The sequence below is a fragment of the Caretta caretta genome, chromosome 3 (genome assembly GCF_965140235.1).
Source record: "Caretta caretta isolate rCarCar2 chromosome 3, rCarCar1.hap1, whole genome shotgun sequence".
NCBI lineage: Eukaryota > Metazoa > Chordata > Testudines > Cheloniidae > Caretta > Caretta caretta.
Window position 1 is genome coordinate 81,331,319 of NC_134208.1, and position 19,101 is coordinate 81,350,419.

Here is a 19,101-nt window from a genome sequence, read left to right on the forward strand (position 1 = left end):
GTCCCTGATGTAGCCCTTCTCCCCCATGCCCCACAGAATCTTGGTATAGATGTCAGTATTTCTTCTGCTGGATCAGAGCGCTCCCTGCACAGACTCTTCTTCCCACACAGCAATAACAGCCACCACCTCCTGTGTACTCCATGCTGGAGTGCATTTGTGGCCTTGAGCCTCCATGATCGGCTGTGCTGACGAGCTCTCCATGCTGATCAAACAGGAAATGAACATTCGAAAGTTCCCGGGGCTTTAACAGGGGAGCAGCTGTTTCCTGTGTACCTGGCTGACATGCAGTGGAGTTGAAAGTGCTCTCCAGCGGTCACAGCAGACCCCCATGGGACACCTCCTGGAGGCCAATTCATTCGAATTACACAACACAGTGTTTACACTATCCCCCATCGCGGAGGTGGAGCACAGAAGTCAACTTTACAGGCCACTTAGGTTGGCGGAAGGGACTCAGTAGTGTAGACACATATATTATTAGATTGACTTAACGCGGCTTATGTCAACCTAAGTTTGTAGTTTAGACCAGGCCTTACACACTGCCTCTCTCTCAGCATTGTACCTAACCTCACAGTCTAGCCCACAGTAATTGACCGGTGTACTTTGAATTTTAAAAATAAACATAGTTTTGGTAGGCTAACAACATTAAAGGCCAAATTCTGCCCTCAGATGTATGCATGGCTATAACAAAAGTCAATGAAAAACACAGATATAAGAGCAAATTTTACTCTAAAGATTCTAGAATGAAGTTTTAATAACAAGAAGTGGGTGTTTCTGGGCTATCCAAAACTGGAAAATAACAGTGCTTTCTACTTTTTGGAAGGGGGGAGGGGGAAATCTGAGGAACATGTTTTTGTTCTGGAAAGTCAAAAGTTAGTTCCAGCATGGTTAGTATGGACATTTAGGCAGTCTGGAACCAAACTTCTGCATCTATTTAACCAATACCCATTCAGCCTAGAACAGGGGTTTTCAAACTTCATTGCACCATGACCCACTTCTGACAACAAAAGTTAGTGCACGATCCCAGGAGGGGGGACTGAAGCCTGAGCCTGCCTGAGGCCCACTGCCCCGGGAGGGGGGTCAAAGCCAAACCCCGAGTCCTGCCACCCTGGGTGCGGGGGTAGCAAAGCCCTTCAGCCAAAGGTAGGGGTCTGTAACTTGACCCTTGCCACATTGGACTTCGGCCACGGGTAGTGGGGCTTGGGCTCCAGGTCCCAGCAAATCTAACACCAACCCTAGCAAGCCCATTAAAATGGGGTCCCAACCTGCAGTTTGAGAACCACTGGCTTAGAAGATAAGAAATGGCAGCTCAAATACTGTGCAAGTGCACATATTAAAGCTATAACTGAACCCAGCTATCACTGCCTTATTTAAATGCCAGTGCGGGGGTATACATGTGTTCTGGACATCAGGACAAGGTGAATCCAACCAAACTGGAAACCATTTTCAGACTGAGACAATTTGGGGACTCTGTGACTCAATGCAGATGTGGAGTCAGCCACCTGCTGTCAGGGCTGTAGTGTAGGTGAAAGCATCTTGGGACTATGTGTTGGCTGGACCCTGGGGAAACCAGTTTGACCAAGTTTCTCTGCAAGGGGCTGGAAAACTGGAGACTGGAAAATTCTCAGCAGTAGAACAAAAAATAACCCCCATTCTCCCCCCCGCCAAACCAAACAAGGTGGTGATAGTGGGCTATATAAACTCAAAGGAGACACACACACACAGATATGCAGGAAGCTTTGGGCAGAACAGAATGGCATGATTTTGTACACAGGGGTGTTCTGTTCAACAGTGGGACCAGCCAAAGGCAAAGGAAGCTAGCTGCAGGAGAAAGGGTGATGCCACGATTCCGAGAACTACCCAGAGAACTCAGCTCAAGCCCAAAGAACTCTTCAGAGTGGCAAGGAAACCGAGTCAGGGAAAATGCATACAAATGTGTTCATTATTTTGTCTAGACTTGTGTATTTCTCATGCTACACAAGTAAAGGGCCTTACTCCTGAGGACATTCTGTGCCAAAAAAAATTCTGCGCACAATATTTTGAAATTCTGCAAATTTTATATGTCAAATTAATGTGGAGGCTCCAGCATGGCATTGGGGAGCACAGGCCACTGGCTGCACAGAGGTGGGAGATCACTGTGCAGCACCCCTGCCCCAGGACACGGACTCAGCAGTGAGGCTGCACCCACCCTGACACAACTCAAGCACGAGGCCTGCCCCAGAAAGACCCTAGGGCTCTGTCCCTCCATGCCAGATGCACCAGGTATGTGCAGGCAGGCTCAGCAAGTCAGGATCCAAGTGTGGATGGGCTTAGTGTGTGGGGATCCAGGTGTAGGTTGAGCGGGTTCTGTGTGGGGCAATCTGGATGTGGGCGGCTCAGTAGGGGATCCGGGTGCAGGGTGGATCTGGATGTACAGGGACTTGTTGGGGGTTTCTGGGTGCAACGGTAATGGGACTCTGCAGACGGGTCCAGGTGATGGTGGCTGGGGCTCAGCAGGGAGGGGTCGGTATGTGGGGAGACTGGAGCTCAGCGGCGGGGGGTCTGGGTATGGGGAGCTGAGTGGGGGGTCCAGATGCTGGGGGAGTGAAGCTCAGTGGGGTGGCGATCCAGGTGCAACTGGTTGGGGCTTGATAGGGTGGGAATCCAGGTGCAGATGGCTCATTGGGGTGGCCCAGGGGCAGGGGGAGTGGGGCTCGTCAGGGTGGGGATTCTTGGTGTGTGGGGGGGTGATGATCGGCGGGTGGGTCTGGGTGCGAGGGGGTCTGGATGCATGGGGGTTGGGCTGATAGGGGAGTAGCTCCCCATACAGTGATCCCTCCCCCTGCAGCTGAGGAGCGACATGTGCAGGAAGTGCAGTGGGGAGAAGGGAGGAGTTTGCAGAGCTTCCTACAGCCAGGGGAGAAACCTGGGGGTGGGTCGGACATGGCCCTGGGTGCCATGCAGGGGAAGAGGAAGTCCCCTCCTTTCCAGCCAGCCGGGACTAGCAGCTGAGCCCGGTGCAGGGTAGGAGCCACCAGCTAGGTCTTCCGCAGTCACGCCCCAGGCCCCACGGTGATTTACCTCTCTGCCGGCTACCTTTGGCACTTAAAACTGCTGGGGAGGGTCACATAATTGCTCTTGAGGCTTTCTTTTGTTTCCCCATCAGAAAGTCATTTTTCTGCAGGGAAGCACAGAAATCTGCAGGGGACATAAATTCTGTATATGCACCGTGGTCCAGAATTCGCCCAGGAGTAAAAGTGTAATGCTATTTTAGAATCCTATGCAAAGTTAATGGGTCTGTTTGCTTTCACTGTTGAATGACCATATGGAGCTAAACTGTAAACCCAGAATGCTCACATGGCTGGAACTCGGGGAAAGTATGTGTTTAAGCTGTGGATGAGCCTGAGGGGTCAGCACTAGTCTGAAGGGCTGGGGAGCTGGACTGCAGGATCTCATCTCTCATGAGGGAGTGCCAGAGAAGAGGATCTTCACCCTGAGTACGCATAGGGACTGTAAGCCAGGGGCAGTACCTGGATTCTGTTCAGACTCAAGAGGCTTAAAGACCACACAGGACCCAGTAAGGTGGGCCCAAAACACAACAACCTGGTGAGTGTCCAGTTTTGGGGGAGTTCTATCAGGGCTCTGTGGCGACACTGGTGATATTTGGTCTGTTCTTCAGAAGTAGTTAAAGATCCAGGGACAACATTGTCAAGATTATCTGTGCAACTTGAAAAGAACACAGTAAAATCTTAGAGATGATCTAAATTCTGCAGGTTGAGTTTCTATTACATGGGGAAATAAATTACCTGATACTAAGCTGGTGAAGTATTGGACATCTGCAAGAAACTGATGAAGTTAAGCAACAGAAGTATGATGGACTGTAATACATTGTTATGAATAACGTGAAGTGTAAGCTTTTTAACAGCAATATTTGACTTCAAATGACCCAGCGTATTTGTACTTCAGCATTTTAATTGAAAAGATTTTGTAATACCCATAACATACTTAAATAACTGATATTATGCTCCAAGTGTTTGTACTGGAACAGTACTTACATTTAATTCCAGGTGAACCGGATATGTTTATAGGTGCAAAACACATTAACACTGTTTTATATGAAATAAGCTCAACTACCACCAACTCGGGAATCTAAATCTTCACAACAGCATTGCTAGCAATTCAGCTATCTATTCAAAGGTGCTATCTAAAACATGTACCTAGTAGAAAAGAAACCCAAGTAAATATTAAAAAGAAGGAAGCTTAAAAGACCAAAACTCCACAGCAGATGGGATCAATAAAATATTAAACTGCAGTTCTTAAATGTAAGTACTACACCAAGTGGTCGGTTGTTTTCACATAGTGTAAAAGCCCTTGATTTCTAATTGAGACAGTAATGTGTATTCTACCTATTCAATCCAATCAAGATTTAGGCATCGTGCTATAAAGGCAAACATATCAGACACTTCTTCTATAACTTTAGCTGTTGGCTTTCCTGCTCCGTGCCCAGCCTTGGTATCAACATGAATGAAAAGTGGGTTCGTTTGTTTATGGCTTCGGCCCACCACATACTGCAGAGTAGCAATGAATTTCAGCGAGTGCAGAGGGACCACTCGATCATCATGGTCTGCCGTGAGAAGTAACATTGAGGGATACTGGATTCCATCCTCTTCTGGTAGTTTGACATTATGAAGCGGAGAGTACCTGAAAAGAGGACACAAGGCCATTTAACATTCAAGCCATCAGAGTGGTGCCTGACAGCACTCAGAAAGTCAGTCCCCCATTTGTATAAAATCAATTTTATGTGATGTAGGTAGTGATTCTCTATCACTTGTGTGCTATTAAAGTCGAACAATGGCCACTTATCTCTCTATTTTAATATTCTGGCTCTCAGCCCTGTAGGAGCCCTTAGTAAACTCCTTCCATTTTGGAAGTAAATATGCAAACATTTTAGACAGACATCAGACTTATCAGCAACTGCAATAGTACTCATATGAAACAGGGAAACCGAACAGGCTGGAGCGTCCACTCCACATCCATTCCAGGTGCTGTGCTGCTGGGAATCAGCCAAGTGCTGTGCAGAAGCAGCTGACCTGTCCATAGGGATGGCTCTTGGCCTTTATGGAGCCAGAAATGGTTGTCTCCAGGAGCCATGGGGTTAGGAGGTTGGGCCCCTCCAATCTTTGGACCCCTTCTCAGCCCCCATTTGCCTTCAGGGGACACTGTGCAGGAAACGGAGGGGAAGTTTTCCTGCCTCTTTGACCAACCCCTTCGTGGGTGATCCTCTGAATGAGGGATAGTCTGGCTTCCAATAATTTGTTTCACTCCCACTGGGCACCATATATCCCTAAACACTAGCATACCATGAACTCTCTCAAGACTCCTCTTATATTAGAAATTAACGTTACAGCAATACTAAAACACAGTGGATTATAATATAAGAACAGCCATACTGGATCAGACCAATGGTCCACCTAGCTCAGTATCCTGTCTGCAGACAGTGGCTGGTGCCAGAGGCTTCAGAGGGAGTAAACAGAAAGGGCACTTTATTGAGTGATCCCTGTCATCCAGTCACAGCTTCTAGCAGTCAGATGTTTAGGGAGAGACAGAGCATTGGGTTGTGCCCCTGACTGTCTTGGCTAATAGCCATCGATGGACCTATTCTCCATGAACTTATCTAGTTCTTTTATACTTTTGGCCTTCACAACATTCCATGACAATGAGTTTCACTGGTTGACTGCACACTGTGTGAAGAAGTACTTTCTTATGTTTGTTTTAAACCTGCTGCCTACTAATTTCATTGGGTGACCTCCTCTGTTTTATGCAAAGGGCTAGATAACACTTCCTTATTTACTTTCTCCGCACCAGTCATGATTCTATAGACCTCTATCATCTCTCCTCTCAGTCATCTCTTTTCCAAACTGAACATTCCCAGTCTTTTTAATTTCTCCTCATAGGAAAGCTGTTCCATACCCGTAATAATTTTTGTTGCCCTTCTCAATTCAAATATATCTTTTTTGAGACAAGGCAACCAGAACTGCATTCTGTATTCAAGGTGTGCACATATCAGGGATTTATATAGTGGCATTATGATATTTTATGTCTTATTAACTATCCCTTTCCTAATGGTTCCTAACATTGTTAGCTGATTAGACAAAGGGAACCACTCATTGCTCTGGATATAATACGATGGTACAGTAGCTTACACTAGTTTGTCAGTCTAAAAAAAGACTAACTTTTCACATTAACATCAGATAAAACGGTTTCTAAAACACCTGTTTTGATTTTGAGAGACCTACAATGGACATATATACAACAGACTATACAGGAACCTTCTTACTATGTGTATTTTCCCCCCACACACAGAGCAAATTTAAGATTCTCCTTCTCATTCTCTATGTTCCCAATTTCATCGTATCTGAATTCATTCATATATAAACAAGTTTTATTACACACAAATGTTTGTATCATATCTACAGTAGATGCATTTTGTGGGAAAAATCCTCTGACAAAATTCAAAATATGAACTTGACACAATTAACAAATTTTATTGTGCACTGTAATACTGTAAAAATACCTTGCAATCAATATCACCATATGAAAGTTTATACTGTCTTGATAAAATGGCAATCAAGAGGCAAATGATTTACAATAGGCCTAATAGATCATAAGGTATTTTCATTTTGCATTAATTTTCTTTTGAACTCTATGATATTTTAAATAAATGCTTTAGCTCACAAATGAGAGTTAGATTATCTATTCAGTTACATCTAATGGGGCTATTATTTTAGTATCTAGACACTACATCTAATGGGGATATTATTTTAGTATCTAATATCTAGATTTAGTATTAAATCTTACATAGTAGTTTAATACTTGTGAGAAATCCTCATTCTTAGTCTTCACTGTTAAAGAAATGAAAATTCAGCATTAGTAGAGCAAGTGTTACAGAAGTACTTTTTAAATGAGGTTACATATTGTAACAGGCTCTTTATTATCCATTATCAATTTGCAGCACATTAAAAAAAAACAGGTCTGTGAAAATACGTATCTTTTTAGGCTTCTGAGCAAGAAGTTAAACCTGAATTAATTTTCTTTTGTGCCCCACTCCCAATCAATTTATACAAATAAACCCTATCTACATTCAAAATATAACTTAGAAAAGCAATCCGCTCTCCCATATAATTAAAAACGCTATTTGTTTAGCTGTGGGGCTGAGTGCTCTGTTCTTACAGCATACCGGAAAATGTAGTCATTACTTAAAAAGCCAATCTTGCATGGTATGTAACTTTTGAAAATATGGCCCATTGGCTTTACAGAATTTTTCCAAAAAGCAGAAAGGTACAAATCTACTGTTTATAAAAGTGACTTAAAAGTTAATTTTGAACTTTCAGTGTCCACTGTGTTTATCAACTTCCTGGACACCACTATCGGTTTCAGCAATGGATTATATACAGATGATTATATGCAAGAAACTCATGGATCCCCACACAGATCTCCACAGATCTAGCAACCACCCTGGACACACCAAGAAAGCTGTTATCTACAGCCAGGCACTCAGATACCAGAATTTGCTCTGAAGAGAAAGTCCAGGCTACATACCTTAACACCACCTTCACTAAATAAAGGACACTCCACCAGAGAAGTAGATCATGTCAGGGAATGGGCCACCCAAATACCCCAGGAGAACCTGCTTCAATATAGAAACCCCCCCCCCCCATCCCACTGATTGCACACCCCTATCTGTCACCTACCACCCTACACTAGAACCCATATGGGGTTACATCAAACAATTACAACCCACATTTGATGGGGACCAAATACTGAAAGAAGTCTTTCCCAAATCCCCTCTTCTGATCTTCAAACAACACCCTAACCTCACCCAGCTCATCATCAGACCAGGACACAGCCACTCAAAACGGCACCGGACCCTGCCAGAACAACAGATACAAAACCTACAGACATACTCCACTGCTATGATGATCAACATCCCCCACAACACACCTTTCAAGATCCCTGGGTCATACACACGCCTATCACAATATGTGGTGTACCTCATCCAGTGCACGAAAAGCATAAACAACAACTATGTGGGTAAAACCAGACGATCGCTAAGCTCTGGAATGAATGCACACAGAAAAAAAGACAAAAACATCCTGTCACTCATGGGTGAACACTTTTCACAAAGCGATCATTCCATATCAGACCTCTAAGTCCCCATCCTCAAAGGAAATCTGCACAACACCCTCAAAAAGTCAAACATAGGAACTTAGGGTATGCCCCTAGATGAGAATAAAAAACCCACGGCTAGCATGGGTCAGCCCACTTGGGCTCACAGTGCATGGGCTCCGGAGTTGAAAAACTGCCGTGTAGACATTTGGGCTTGGGCAGAAACCCAAGCTCCAGGATCCTGAGAGGGTGGCGGGTCCCAGAGTTCAGGCTCCAGCCCAAGCCCGAACATCTACACAGAGATTTTTAGCCCTGCAGCCTGAGCCCGAGCCAGCTGACCCAGGCCAGCCATGGCCAAGCCATAGGGCTTTTATCCCTGTGTGGACATATTCTTAGGGTAAGTCTACAATGCAATATAAGCCCAGGGTTCGTAGAACTTTAGATAGCAGACCTGGGTTTGTTAACCTAGGGCTTGAGCATCTATACTCATTTGAAATACCAGGTTAGAAACTGTTGAACCCTGGGTCCCAACCAGGGGCTGTAGTGTCTACACTGCAGTATGTGGGCCCAAGTCCAACCATCCATATCCCAGACTTTCTAGTGCTCTCCCAAAATGTGGCTGGCTCTAGCCTTTTGTTCGTGGTGCAGTGTGGGAAAACTTGATTGTCCAGAGGACACAGAAAGTCAGCCTGTGGGATTGTGGTATACTTCTGGCAGACTCTCAGAACACAAATCCAGTGGGGCTATATCTACATTGGAAAGCAGCAGAGTTTGAACCTCTGGTCTCAGTTTGACTTACACTCAGACTCTCCACTCCATGTGGTCCGGGGACCCTAGGTTCAAGGCCTGGGTTAGTGCAATTTGTACACAGGCAGAAGGGGGTGGGTGGGTAGGTTTCAGTGTGAGTTCAAATCCTGTGGACATACCTTCAAATTCATAACTTTGCTGGACACTAAAAATCATGGACTTAAAAGACAAAATGGTTTTACAGCTCGTTACCACACTTTGTTACACACCCTACTGCTTACTAACCCTCTGCGGTCCTACAACTAAGTGTGAACTGCCTACTTCATTTTAAGTGATCTCTAACAGTATGTGTGAACCCCTTATGCTTAACAGTCTGTTCCACCTTGTATTTAGTTTGGACACTTTGGATACCTTCCCCAGATCTGAAGGAGAACTCTGTGAAACTTGAAAGCTTCTCCCTCCACCAACAGAAGTTGGCCAATAAAATGTATTACCTCACCTACTTTGTCTTTTTCATTTAATGGAGTCATTTTGATCCATACCATTACTTAGTTCACATGGGTGAGGGTGAAAATAATTTGTACAATACTTAGTTATTGATGACTGCCATTTAAAGCAGTGAGACTTGACTCAGTAATTACCAGTCAGCTACAGCATAATATAACATTCACACCAGTCGGTTCATTAAAAACACCAAAAGGCACTTACTTCAACAGCCATTTAAATTGTTCTTTATAGTCAGAGCAGCCATAATCAGTTGTCCAGGCATGACCAATGGTGTATTTGTGGAATTTAAGCATGTCCATTACTCCAACTTGAGCAATCACACAACCAAACAGGTCAGGGCGTTGATTAGCACAAGCAGCTTAAAAACAGCAAGACAATTCTATTAACACTGAAGTCTAAAGGAAAAATCAAGGGCAGTAATAAAAGGTACAGTCAACATAAATTTGGCTCAACATTAAATTTTGTAATGTTAGCTTTTGTAAAACTTAAGGATGGCAATTTTACACATTTTGGAAAAAATCCAGTTAAAACAATTGTTTTAAAAAATAAATAGCCCCATGCAGTGCTTGAAACACAAACACTGACTAAAAATGCCTGACACAACACCTATTGAAGTCAAAGGGAAGACTCCCAATAGCTTCAATGGGCTTTGGTTTAGGTGCAAATAAAGTCAAAGGGAAACTGATTTAACAAGCCTGTAAGTCATTTCACTAATTCTCATTGTCCAAGCAGAGGCAAATGAGCAGTGTAAACAAAGAACAGTATTTTTAAAACAGTCTAAGGGAGTTAGGTGCCCACATACCACTGCAATAGAGTTTGGCACCTGACTTTTGCTGCTCCTTCGTAAATTCCAGCCCAAGAGTGTCACGACTGACAAACACACTGGATTCAAACAAGAAATTCACTTTTAACAATCAATAGTGTTATCAGGAACATAAGTAAAGATATTCAGAGAATCATAGAAATGGAAGGGACCTCGAGAGGTCATCTAGTCCAGTCTTCTGCACTCAAGGCAGGACTAAGGATTATCTAGACCATCTCTGACAGGTTTTCTCCAACCTGCTCTTAAAAATCCCCAGTGATGGAGATTCCACAAACTCCACAGGGAGGTTGTGGTTTGTTGAATACTGGTTTGTTGAATTACAGCTTGGCACTCGCCAACATTCTGATATCACTGTCAGGAAAAAGAAACGGACGAAGCACAAATCTGTATTTATTGCTCTCCATGGGTGAAATGGCACCATAAAGCTCTTTTATTGCTAAATGAACGTAGTAGTTCCTTCATTTTTCAGCTATATGCAAGCCAAAGAACTCTGATAAATAATCATTTCTGACTTAAGCCTGGTCAACGCTTACAATTTAGGTTGACATAGCTTTCATGCTCAGGTGTGTGAAAAATCCACATCCCTGACCACTGTAGCTATGCTGACCTAGCCCCTCATGGAGATGCAGCTAGGTGGATGGAAAAATGCTTCTATTGACCTAGCTACTGTCACTTGGGGAGGTGGCATTCCCACAGGAGTGGGAAAAACCCTTCCCTTACTTTAGGCTGCACTTACATGACAGGGTTATGCTGGCACTGTAGCTATGACGTAATTGTCCCCATAGTCCAGACCTGGCCTCAGTTGTAATCGCAGAGGGAGGACCTCATTTTTTTATAGAATGGAAGCATAAGGAAACAAAATGGAACCAATCTTCCTATTACTATAGGGCATTTTTAAAGAATAATGGCTGCCCCACTTTAAGGAGTGCATATGATTAATCACTAGAACTAAAGTACTCTGGTTTCTGACATTAGAGCTTTCTCTACAGGCTTTTCCCTCTCCACAGAATCTTAGAGTTTTTAGCTAACGAATTCCTGAATCTCAGATACAGAAGCCAAAGACCACAAAATCCCGTAACTGTTTATTAAAGCTAGTACAAGAGGTCAAATAGTACAGTACAGGGATCCTCTTTGTGTGAAGAGGCCTTTTTAGCCCACAGCTGTGCTGCTAACTAAACCTTTGCCTCGCACTATCATTCCATCGTGCAGGACAAGGAAATCTTGTTTTGCAGTTGAATGAGCCAGAAACTATGGCTTTAGCCTATTCAGAGTCACCCCTTAGTAATTAAGACTAAAAGGGAACACAGTATTCTGGAGGAATGCCAACAATCTTTTCTTCAATGAATGCAAACTGAGGAAATATGGCATTGGGCCCTTGCGTCTGAGCTATTAGTAGCAAATGATAGCTGTTGTACAAGGACATGAATAGCTATTTTGAAATTCCTTGGGTAACAAGAGAGAAAAAATCCCATTCTGCTTTGAAGAAAGAGCACAGGTAAGAATTTCAAAATAAAGGAGCAATGAAAACATAGCAGTTGGATTCTGCTGAAGGAGAGGAAAAACCCTTCTTGTTCCTTGTGCATCGAAGAAATCAAACTGGAGAACTCTGATTACAGGCCTTAAACTATATTCAAAACAGAGCTTTAAAATGCTCATTAAAGTTCAGTCAGGCATAAAACAAAGTAATATTTTCATAAGCAGTTAAACCACCAAATTCAAATAAAAATCAGAAAAGGTGGATGGCCAGTTCAATGTTTAACTGAGCTCTCAATTAGGTGCCCAATGCACCTGTAAAATGGACTTTTTTGTGCTTGAACGCAGAGAGATCAATGCCCAATAGCTCTTTACCTTTCTATTTATGCTCTCATTTGCAATACACAATATCTTCTAGCAAAAAGAAAGTAAGTTGAAAGTAAAAGTCTAATTTTACTGATGCTGAAACCAAAACATTAATTCTATAAAACATTTTTTTCTCTAAATCCTTGGGTGTTTTTATTTCAGTAGCCTTAGGCTGTCAAACTGCAACATGGTCCTCTCAAACTTACCCCCATCCCCATCCCGCTATTCCTTTGTCATTGTATCCCCATTTAGGGTGGGGGTAAAAAACCTTTCCCCTTTGTTCCCTCTGCTACCTAGGATGAGAGCACACGAGAGAGTAAGAATTTATTTAGTGACAAAGTTGGCAGCTCTTAAAAATTTTCTTAGAATGTGAGAAATTTTTCTTTGAGATGGACTTTCTATATTTAAGATTAAATTGTTCTGAGTAAAGATGAGTTAGAGAATTACACATTAATAAGGTGTACTTATAAACGGTGTGTTAGATTTATATTGTTTCTGAGAATCAAAATTTTTCCATTATTTAGACTTAATTTTTCTTTTATGTATTATTGTCAGAGGTATTTGTTTCTTGTGATCATCTTTTCATCAACTGATTACAATGAATACAGGGCCAAATGTTGCAGTTACTCATCTGTGCACAAAGGCCATAAATGCAGCAGAACTGCCATGATTTTTGTGTGTGTGTATAACAGACCACAGAAAGGCGGAGTATGAAACTTTGAAGCCATTCTCTCCACGGACTTGGGTTTAGGGCAGAGGTGGGCAAATACGGCCTGCGGGACCCTCCTGCCCAGCCCCTGAGCTCCTGGCCCGGGAGGCTAGCCCCCAGTCCCTCCCCTGCAGCCTGAGCTCACTGCGCCGCCGGTGCAATGCTCTGGGCGGCGGGGCTGCGAGCTCTTGCCAGGCAGTGCAGCTGCAGAGCCACGGCCTGACCCAGTGCTCTGTGCTGCACGGTGGCATGGCTGGCTCCAGCTGGGTGGCACGGCTGCCTGTCCTGGTGCTCTGGGCGGCTCAGCTCCAGCACCGCCAGCCACCAGTGCTCCAGGCAGAGTGGTAAGGGAGCGGGTGGAGGGGGAGAAGAGGTTGGATACAGGGCAGGGAGTTCAGGGTGGTGGTCAGGGGCCGGGGGTATGGATAGGGGTTGGGGAACAGGGGGGTTGTATGGGGGCAGGGGTCCCGGGGGGGGGCAGTCAGGATTGAGAGGACGGGTTGGATCGGGTGGCGGGGGGTCCGTGGGCAGTCAAGGGACATGGAACAGGGGGGTTGGATGGGGCAGGAGTCCGGGGGGGGAGGGGGATGGGACGGTCAGGGGGCGAGAAGCGGGGGGACGGGGGCCAGATAGGGGGCGGGGGCTGGGCCACGCCTGGCTGTTTGGGGAGGCACAGCCTTACCTAACCAGCCCTCCATATAATTTCAGAAACCCGATGTGGCCCTCAGGCTAAAAACTTTGCCCGCCCCTGGTTTAGGGGCTTGGCTAACTATGAGGATTTGGGGTAAACTATGCAGATCCAATGGTCAACTAACCCGTCTGTGGCTACTACCATGGAGACCTGTTAGCGAATCTGGATGAAGTTTCGTAAATTTATTTTTAATGAAAAATGTCATTAACAATTGGACTTAAAAAAATAAAAAAATAAAAAGAATATTTGTTTGTGAACATCTCCCCCTGTTTCTCCACCAGTTTGTGCTCAGTTTGTGTCGCACATTCTGCGCAGGGCAGGTTCCAACAAACATGAAGAACATGCATTTGACTATGGGTAGCAATTGCCTGTGTGGCTTTAACGGTGGGCATTTTCCAAAGGCTACAGAATGCCAATGTCCCATGCCACCAGAGACTGAAGTGGAATTTAATTACTTTATCTGTATTAACACAGTGACATGCCACCAATTTTTATATCCAGGGGCTCTTATAAATTTTTCCCTCTGCTTAGCTTATGAAAAACAATCCACGTACTAACATCCACATAACAGTAAATATACAAATAGTTCTTACCCACTAAGAGACCCCCATTTGAACCCCCATTAGTAGTCAGCTTCTTTGGAGATGTATATCCCTCTTTGATAAGATATTCCGCTGCACACTGGAAGTCAACAAAGCAATTTTGTTTGTTCGCTAAAATACCACCTACCACACAAGGAAAACAAAAAACAGTTAGTTCTATAAAATGCATTTGACAGCACCTATTCAGAAAGAGGTGTATGCAGAAATGCGTAGGATGAATTTCAGCTTCATGAACATTTTAATAATTGATTCAGCTGAGAAAGACAAATGAAAACGAAAAACTCTTCCAACACAGAAATTATAAGATGGTTCTGCCAATAACTCTAATGGTCTCAAAAATCTTGAATAATACATATCTATGCCGAGGATCGAACAGGTGATGCTCTTTACCAGCGAGATTCCAGCTAAAAGCTTTGCATTGCCAATTTTACACAAAATGACCACACATAGTTCCACTTGAGGTATGTCTTAATGGAACTTTAACAGAATTAAGCTCACTTATGACCTTTTAAGAAGATAAAACTTCAAACTTACTGCTGTAAAAAATAAGCTAACACTAATGTTTGCTGGACATCAGATACATAACTGGTAATTTACAGGGTTTTATTATTATTTGTTTTCAAATCTGATGATATACAGCTATGATAGAAATGTGACTTCAGAGCCAGATCTTAAATTGGCATTTCATTAAGATAGCTCAAATTTTGAAAAGCTACTGTTGTCTTATTAATCTATTATAGTGAAGCTACTATAGTCTTTTTAGACAAAATTTTAACAAGGCTCATGTAAGGGGAAATAAATGTACAATTTTTAAAAAACTGGGGAAGAAAGAATTTTGTATGCAAGAGATATTCTAATTCTAATGTCAAAACCCATATGGGAGGCAGTCTTGCCCTGCAACCTTTTTATATAAAATAAAGATAATTAATTGCCAAGCTATGATATTCACAGAAGGATTCAAAACTAACCAAAACACCAATTTACATTTCCCCATTTAAGAAGTTCATTAACTTGTGACAGCAGAGCAGCTCACAGCAGGAGTTTGCCTGGGACTGGTAAGTATCCGAGTGTGTGTTTGTTTGCTTGCTGAGGAAGTATCCGAGCGTGTGTTTGCTGGGGGGGCAGTGTGAGAGCCTGAGTGAGTGTCTGATTGGCTGCTAGCCTGCAGGGGGCAGGCAATAGGGTGTCTGTTTGTTTGCGTCAGGGAAGCCTGGCTGTTTAAAAATAGCCAGAGCTTCGCGAACCAGCTGAGCGGTGGCGAACCAGCTGAGCAGCAGGGGACAGCAGAGCAGCTCACAGCAGGAGTTTGCCTGGGAGTTCACCTGGAGTGAGCCCAGTGAGGCTTACGTCTTGCAAACTGCTCTGAGGAAGCTCATAGTAGGAAGGTGATATGGAAGGGGGGGGTTCAGCTGTTGTGACCTGCACTGGATGTGCCATGTTTGTCTTTCTTCCACAGGACAGAAGCGACTTTGTCTGTACAAAGTGCAAGCTGGTCTCCATATTGGAAGAGAAGATTGAAGGTCTGGAGCAACAGATAACCCTGCGTTGCATACGAGAAACTGAGGATTTTCTGGACAAAACACAGGATAGGCTTCTAGGGGCACAAAGCTCTACAGATATAGAGCAGGTTGCACAGAGGAGCCAAGAGGCCAGTGAAGAAGTTTGGCAACATGTAACCTCCAGAAGAGGTAAGCGGAATGTCCGGGTTCCAGTAACACAGACACAGGTAACTAACCGCTTTCATGTTCTCTCCACAGGTACCGTTGCGGAGAGTGGACCAGATGATATGTCTGGGGCGAGAAAGCAGAAGGAGACTCCGCTGGTTGGAAGGCATGAGATGCGATGTCCTGAGGTTGGGGGTTCCACGACCACCACTCCCAAGAGGAGAAGGCGGGTGGTGGTGGTCGGGGACTCTCTCCTCCGGGGGACTGAGTCATCTATCTGCCGCCCTGACCGGGAAAACCGAGAAGTCTGCTGCTTGCCGGGGGCCAAGATTCGCGATGTGACGGAGAGACTGCTGAGACTCATCAAGCCCTCGGATCGCTACCCCTTCCTGCTTCTCCACGTGGGCACCAAAGATACTGCCAAGAATGACCTTGAGTGGATCACTGCGGACTATGTGGCTCTAGGAAGGATAAAGGAGTTGGAGGCGCAAGTGGTGTTCTCGTCCATCCTCCCCGTGGAAGGAAAAGGCCTAGGTAGGGACCGTTGAATCGTGGAAGTCAACGAATGGCTACGCAGGTGGTGTCGGAGAGAAGGCTTTGGATTCTTTGACCATGGGATGGTGTTCCATGAAGGAGGAGTGCTGGGCAGAGACGGGCTCCATCTTACGAAGAGAGGGAAGAGCATCTTTGCCAGCAGGCTGGCTAACCTAGTGAGGAGGGCTTTAAACTAGGTTCACCGGGGGAAGGAGACCAAAGCCCTGAGGTAAGTGGGAAAGCAGGATACCGGGAGGAAGCACAGGCAGGAATGTCTGTGAGGGGAGGGCTCCTGCCTCATACTGGGAATGAGGGGCGATCAACAGGTTATCTCAAGTGCTTATATACAAATGCACAAAGCCTTGGAAACAAGCAGGGAGAACTGGAGGTCCTGGTGATGTCAAGGAACTATGACGTGATCGGAATAACAGAGACTTGGTGGGATAACTCGCATGACTGGAGTACTGTCATGGATGGTTATAAACTGTTCAGGAAGGACAGGCAGGGCAGAAAAGGTGGGGGAGTAGCACTGTATGTAAGGGAGCAGTATGACTGCTCAGAGCTCCGGTACGAAACTGCAGAAAAACCTGAGTGTCTCTGGATTAAGTTTACAAGTGTGTGCAACAAGAGTGATGTAGTGGTGGGAGTCTGCTATAGACCACCGGACCAGGGGGATGAGGCTTTCTTCCGGCAGCTCACAGAAGCTACTAGATCGCATGCCCTGATTCTCATGGGTGACTTTAATTTTCCTGATATCTGCTGGGAGAGCAATACAGCGGTGCATAGACAATCCAGGAAGTTTTTGGAAAGCGTAGGGGACAATTTCCTGGCGCAAGTGCTAGAGGAGCCAACTAGGGGGGGCGCTTTTCTTGACCTGCTGCTCACAAACCGGGTAGAATTAGTGGGGGAAGCAAAAGTGGATGGGAATCTGGGAGGCAGTGACCATGAGTTGGTTGAGTTCAGGATCCTGATGCAGGGAAGAAAGGTAAGCAGCAGGATACGGACCCTGGACTTCAGGAAAGCAGACTTCGACTCCCTCAGGGAACGGATGGCCAGGATCCCCTGGGGGACTAACTTGAAGGGGAAAGGAGTCCAGGAGAGCTGGCTGTATTTCAAGGAATCCCTGTTGAGGTTACAGGGACAAACCATCCCGATGAGTCGAAAGAATAGTAAATATGGCAGGCGACCAGCTTGGCTTAATGGTGAAATCCTAGCGGATCTTAAACATAAAAAAGAGGCTTACAAGAAGTGGAAGGTTGGACATATGACCAGGGAAGAGTATAAAAATATTGCTCGGGCATGTAGGAATGATATCAGGAGGGCCAAATCGCACCTAGAGCTGCAGCTAGCCAGAGATGTCAAGAGTAACAAGAAGGGTTTCTTCAGGTATGTTGGCAACAAGAAGAAAGCCAAGGAAAGTGTGGGCCCCTTACTGAATGAGGGAGGCAACCTAGTGACAGAGGAGGTGGAAAAATCTAATGTACTCAATGCTTTTTTTGCCTCCGTTTTCACTAACAAGGTCAGCTCCCAGACTGCTGCGCTGGGCATCGCAAAATGGGGAAGAGATGGCCAGCCCTCTGTGGAGATAGAGGTGGTTAGGGACTATTTAGAAAAGCTGGACGTGCACAAGTCCATGGGGCCGGACGAGTTGCATCTGAGAGTGCTGAAGGAATTGGCGGCTGTGATTGCAGAGCCATTGGCCATTATCTTTGAAAACTCGTGGCGAACCGGGGAAGTCCCGGATGACTGGAAAAAGGCTAATGTAGTGCCAATCTTTAAAAAAGGGAAGGAGGAGGATCCTGGGAACTACAGGCCAGTCAGCCTCACCTCAGTCCCTGGAAAAATCATGGAGCAGGTCCTCAAAGAATCAATCCTGAAGCACTTGCATGAGAGGAAAGTGATCAGGAACAGCCAGCATGGATTCACCAAGGGAAGGTCATGCCTGACTAATCTAATCGCCTTTTATGATGAGATTACTGGTTCTGTGGATGAAGGGAAAGCAGTGGATGTATTGTTTCTTGACTTTAGCAAAGCTTTTGACACGGTCTCCCACAGTATTCTTGTCAGCAAGTTAAGGAAGTATGGGCTGGAAGAATGCACTATAAGGTGGGTAGAAAGCTGGCTAGATTGTCGGGCTCAACGGGTAGTTATCAATGGCTCCATGTCTAGTTGGCAGCCGGTATCAAGTGGAGTGCCCCAAGGGTCGGTCCTGGGGCCGGTTTTGTTCAATATCTTCATAAATGATCTGGAGGATGGTGTGGATTGCACTCTCAGCAAATTTGCGGATGATACTAAACTGGGAGGAGTGGTAGATACGCTGGAGGGGAGGGATAGGATACAGAAGGACCTAGACAAATTGGAGGATTGGGCCAAAAGAAATCTGATGAGGTTCAATAAGGATAAGTGCAGGGTCCTGCACTTAGGACGGAAGAACCCAATGCACAGCTACAGACTAGGGACCGAATGGCTAGGTAGCAGTTCTGCGGAAAAGGACCTAGGGGTGACAGTGGACGAGAAGCTGGATATGAGTCAGCAGTGTGCCCTTGTTGCCAAGAAGGCCAATGGCATTTTGGGATGTATAAGTAGGGGCATAGCGAGCAGATCGAGGGACGTGATCGTTCCCCTCTATTCGACATTGGTGAGGCCTCATCTGGAGTACCGTGTCCAGTTTTGGGCCCCACACTTCAAGAAGGATGTGGATAAATTGGAGAGAGTCCAGCGAAGGGCAACAAAAATGATTAGGGGTCTGGAACACATGAGTTATGAGGAGAGGCTGGGGGAGCTGGGATTGTTTAGCCTGCAGAAGAGAAGAATGAGGGGGGATTTGATAGCTGCTTTCAACT

At 45.1% G+C, this 19,101-nt stretch overlaps 1 protein-coding gene across 3 annotated transcripts in view; it reads right to left on the reverse strand.

The window, feature by feature from the left end:
- Nucleotides 1-3,930: 3,930 nt before the first annotated feature.
- PREP (prolyl endopeptidase) overlaps nt 3,931-19,101 on the reverse strand; it is a 172,318-nt gene continuing 157,147 nt past the window's right edge. For 2 of the 3 annotated variants that reach the window (XM_048844907.2, XM_048844908.2), the window contains exons 13-15: nt 14,052-14,183; nt 9,598-9,754; nt 3,931-4,677 (exon numbers count right to left, since the gene is read on the reverse strand). In XM_048844907.2, the coding sequence (XP_048700864.2) occupies nt 4,383-4,677; nt 9,598-9,754; nt 14,052-14,183 (584 nt within the window). In that variant the 3' untranslated portion in view covers nt 3,931-4,382. Of the gene's footprint in view, nt 4,678-6,834; nt 6,879-9,597; nt 9,755-14,051; nt 14,184-19,101 lie in introns of all 3 variants that reach the window. The other variant, XM_048844909.2, reaches the window with a different exon arrangement.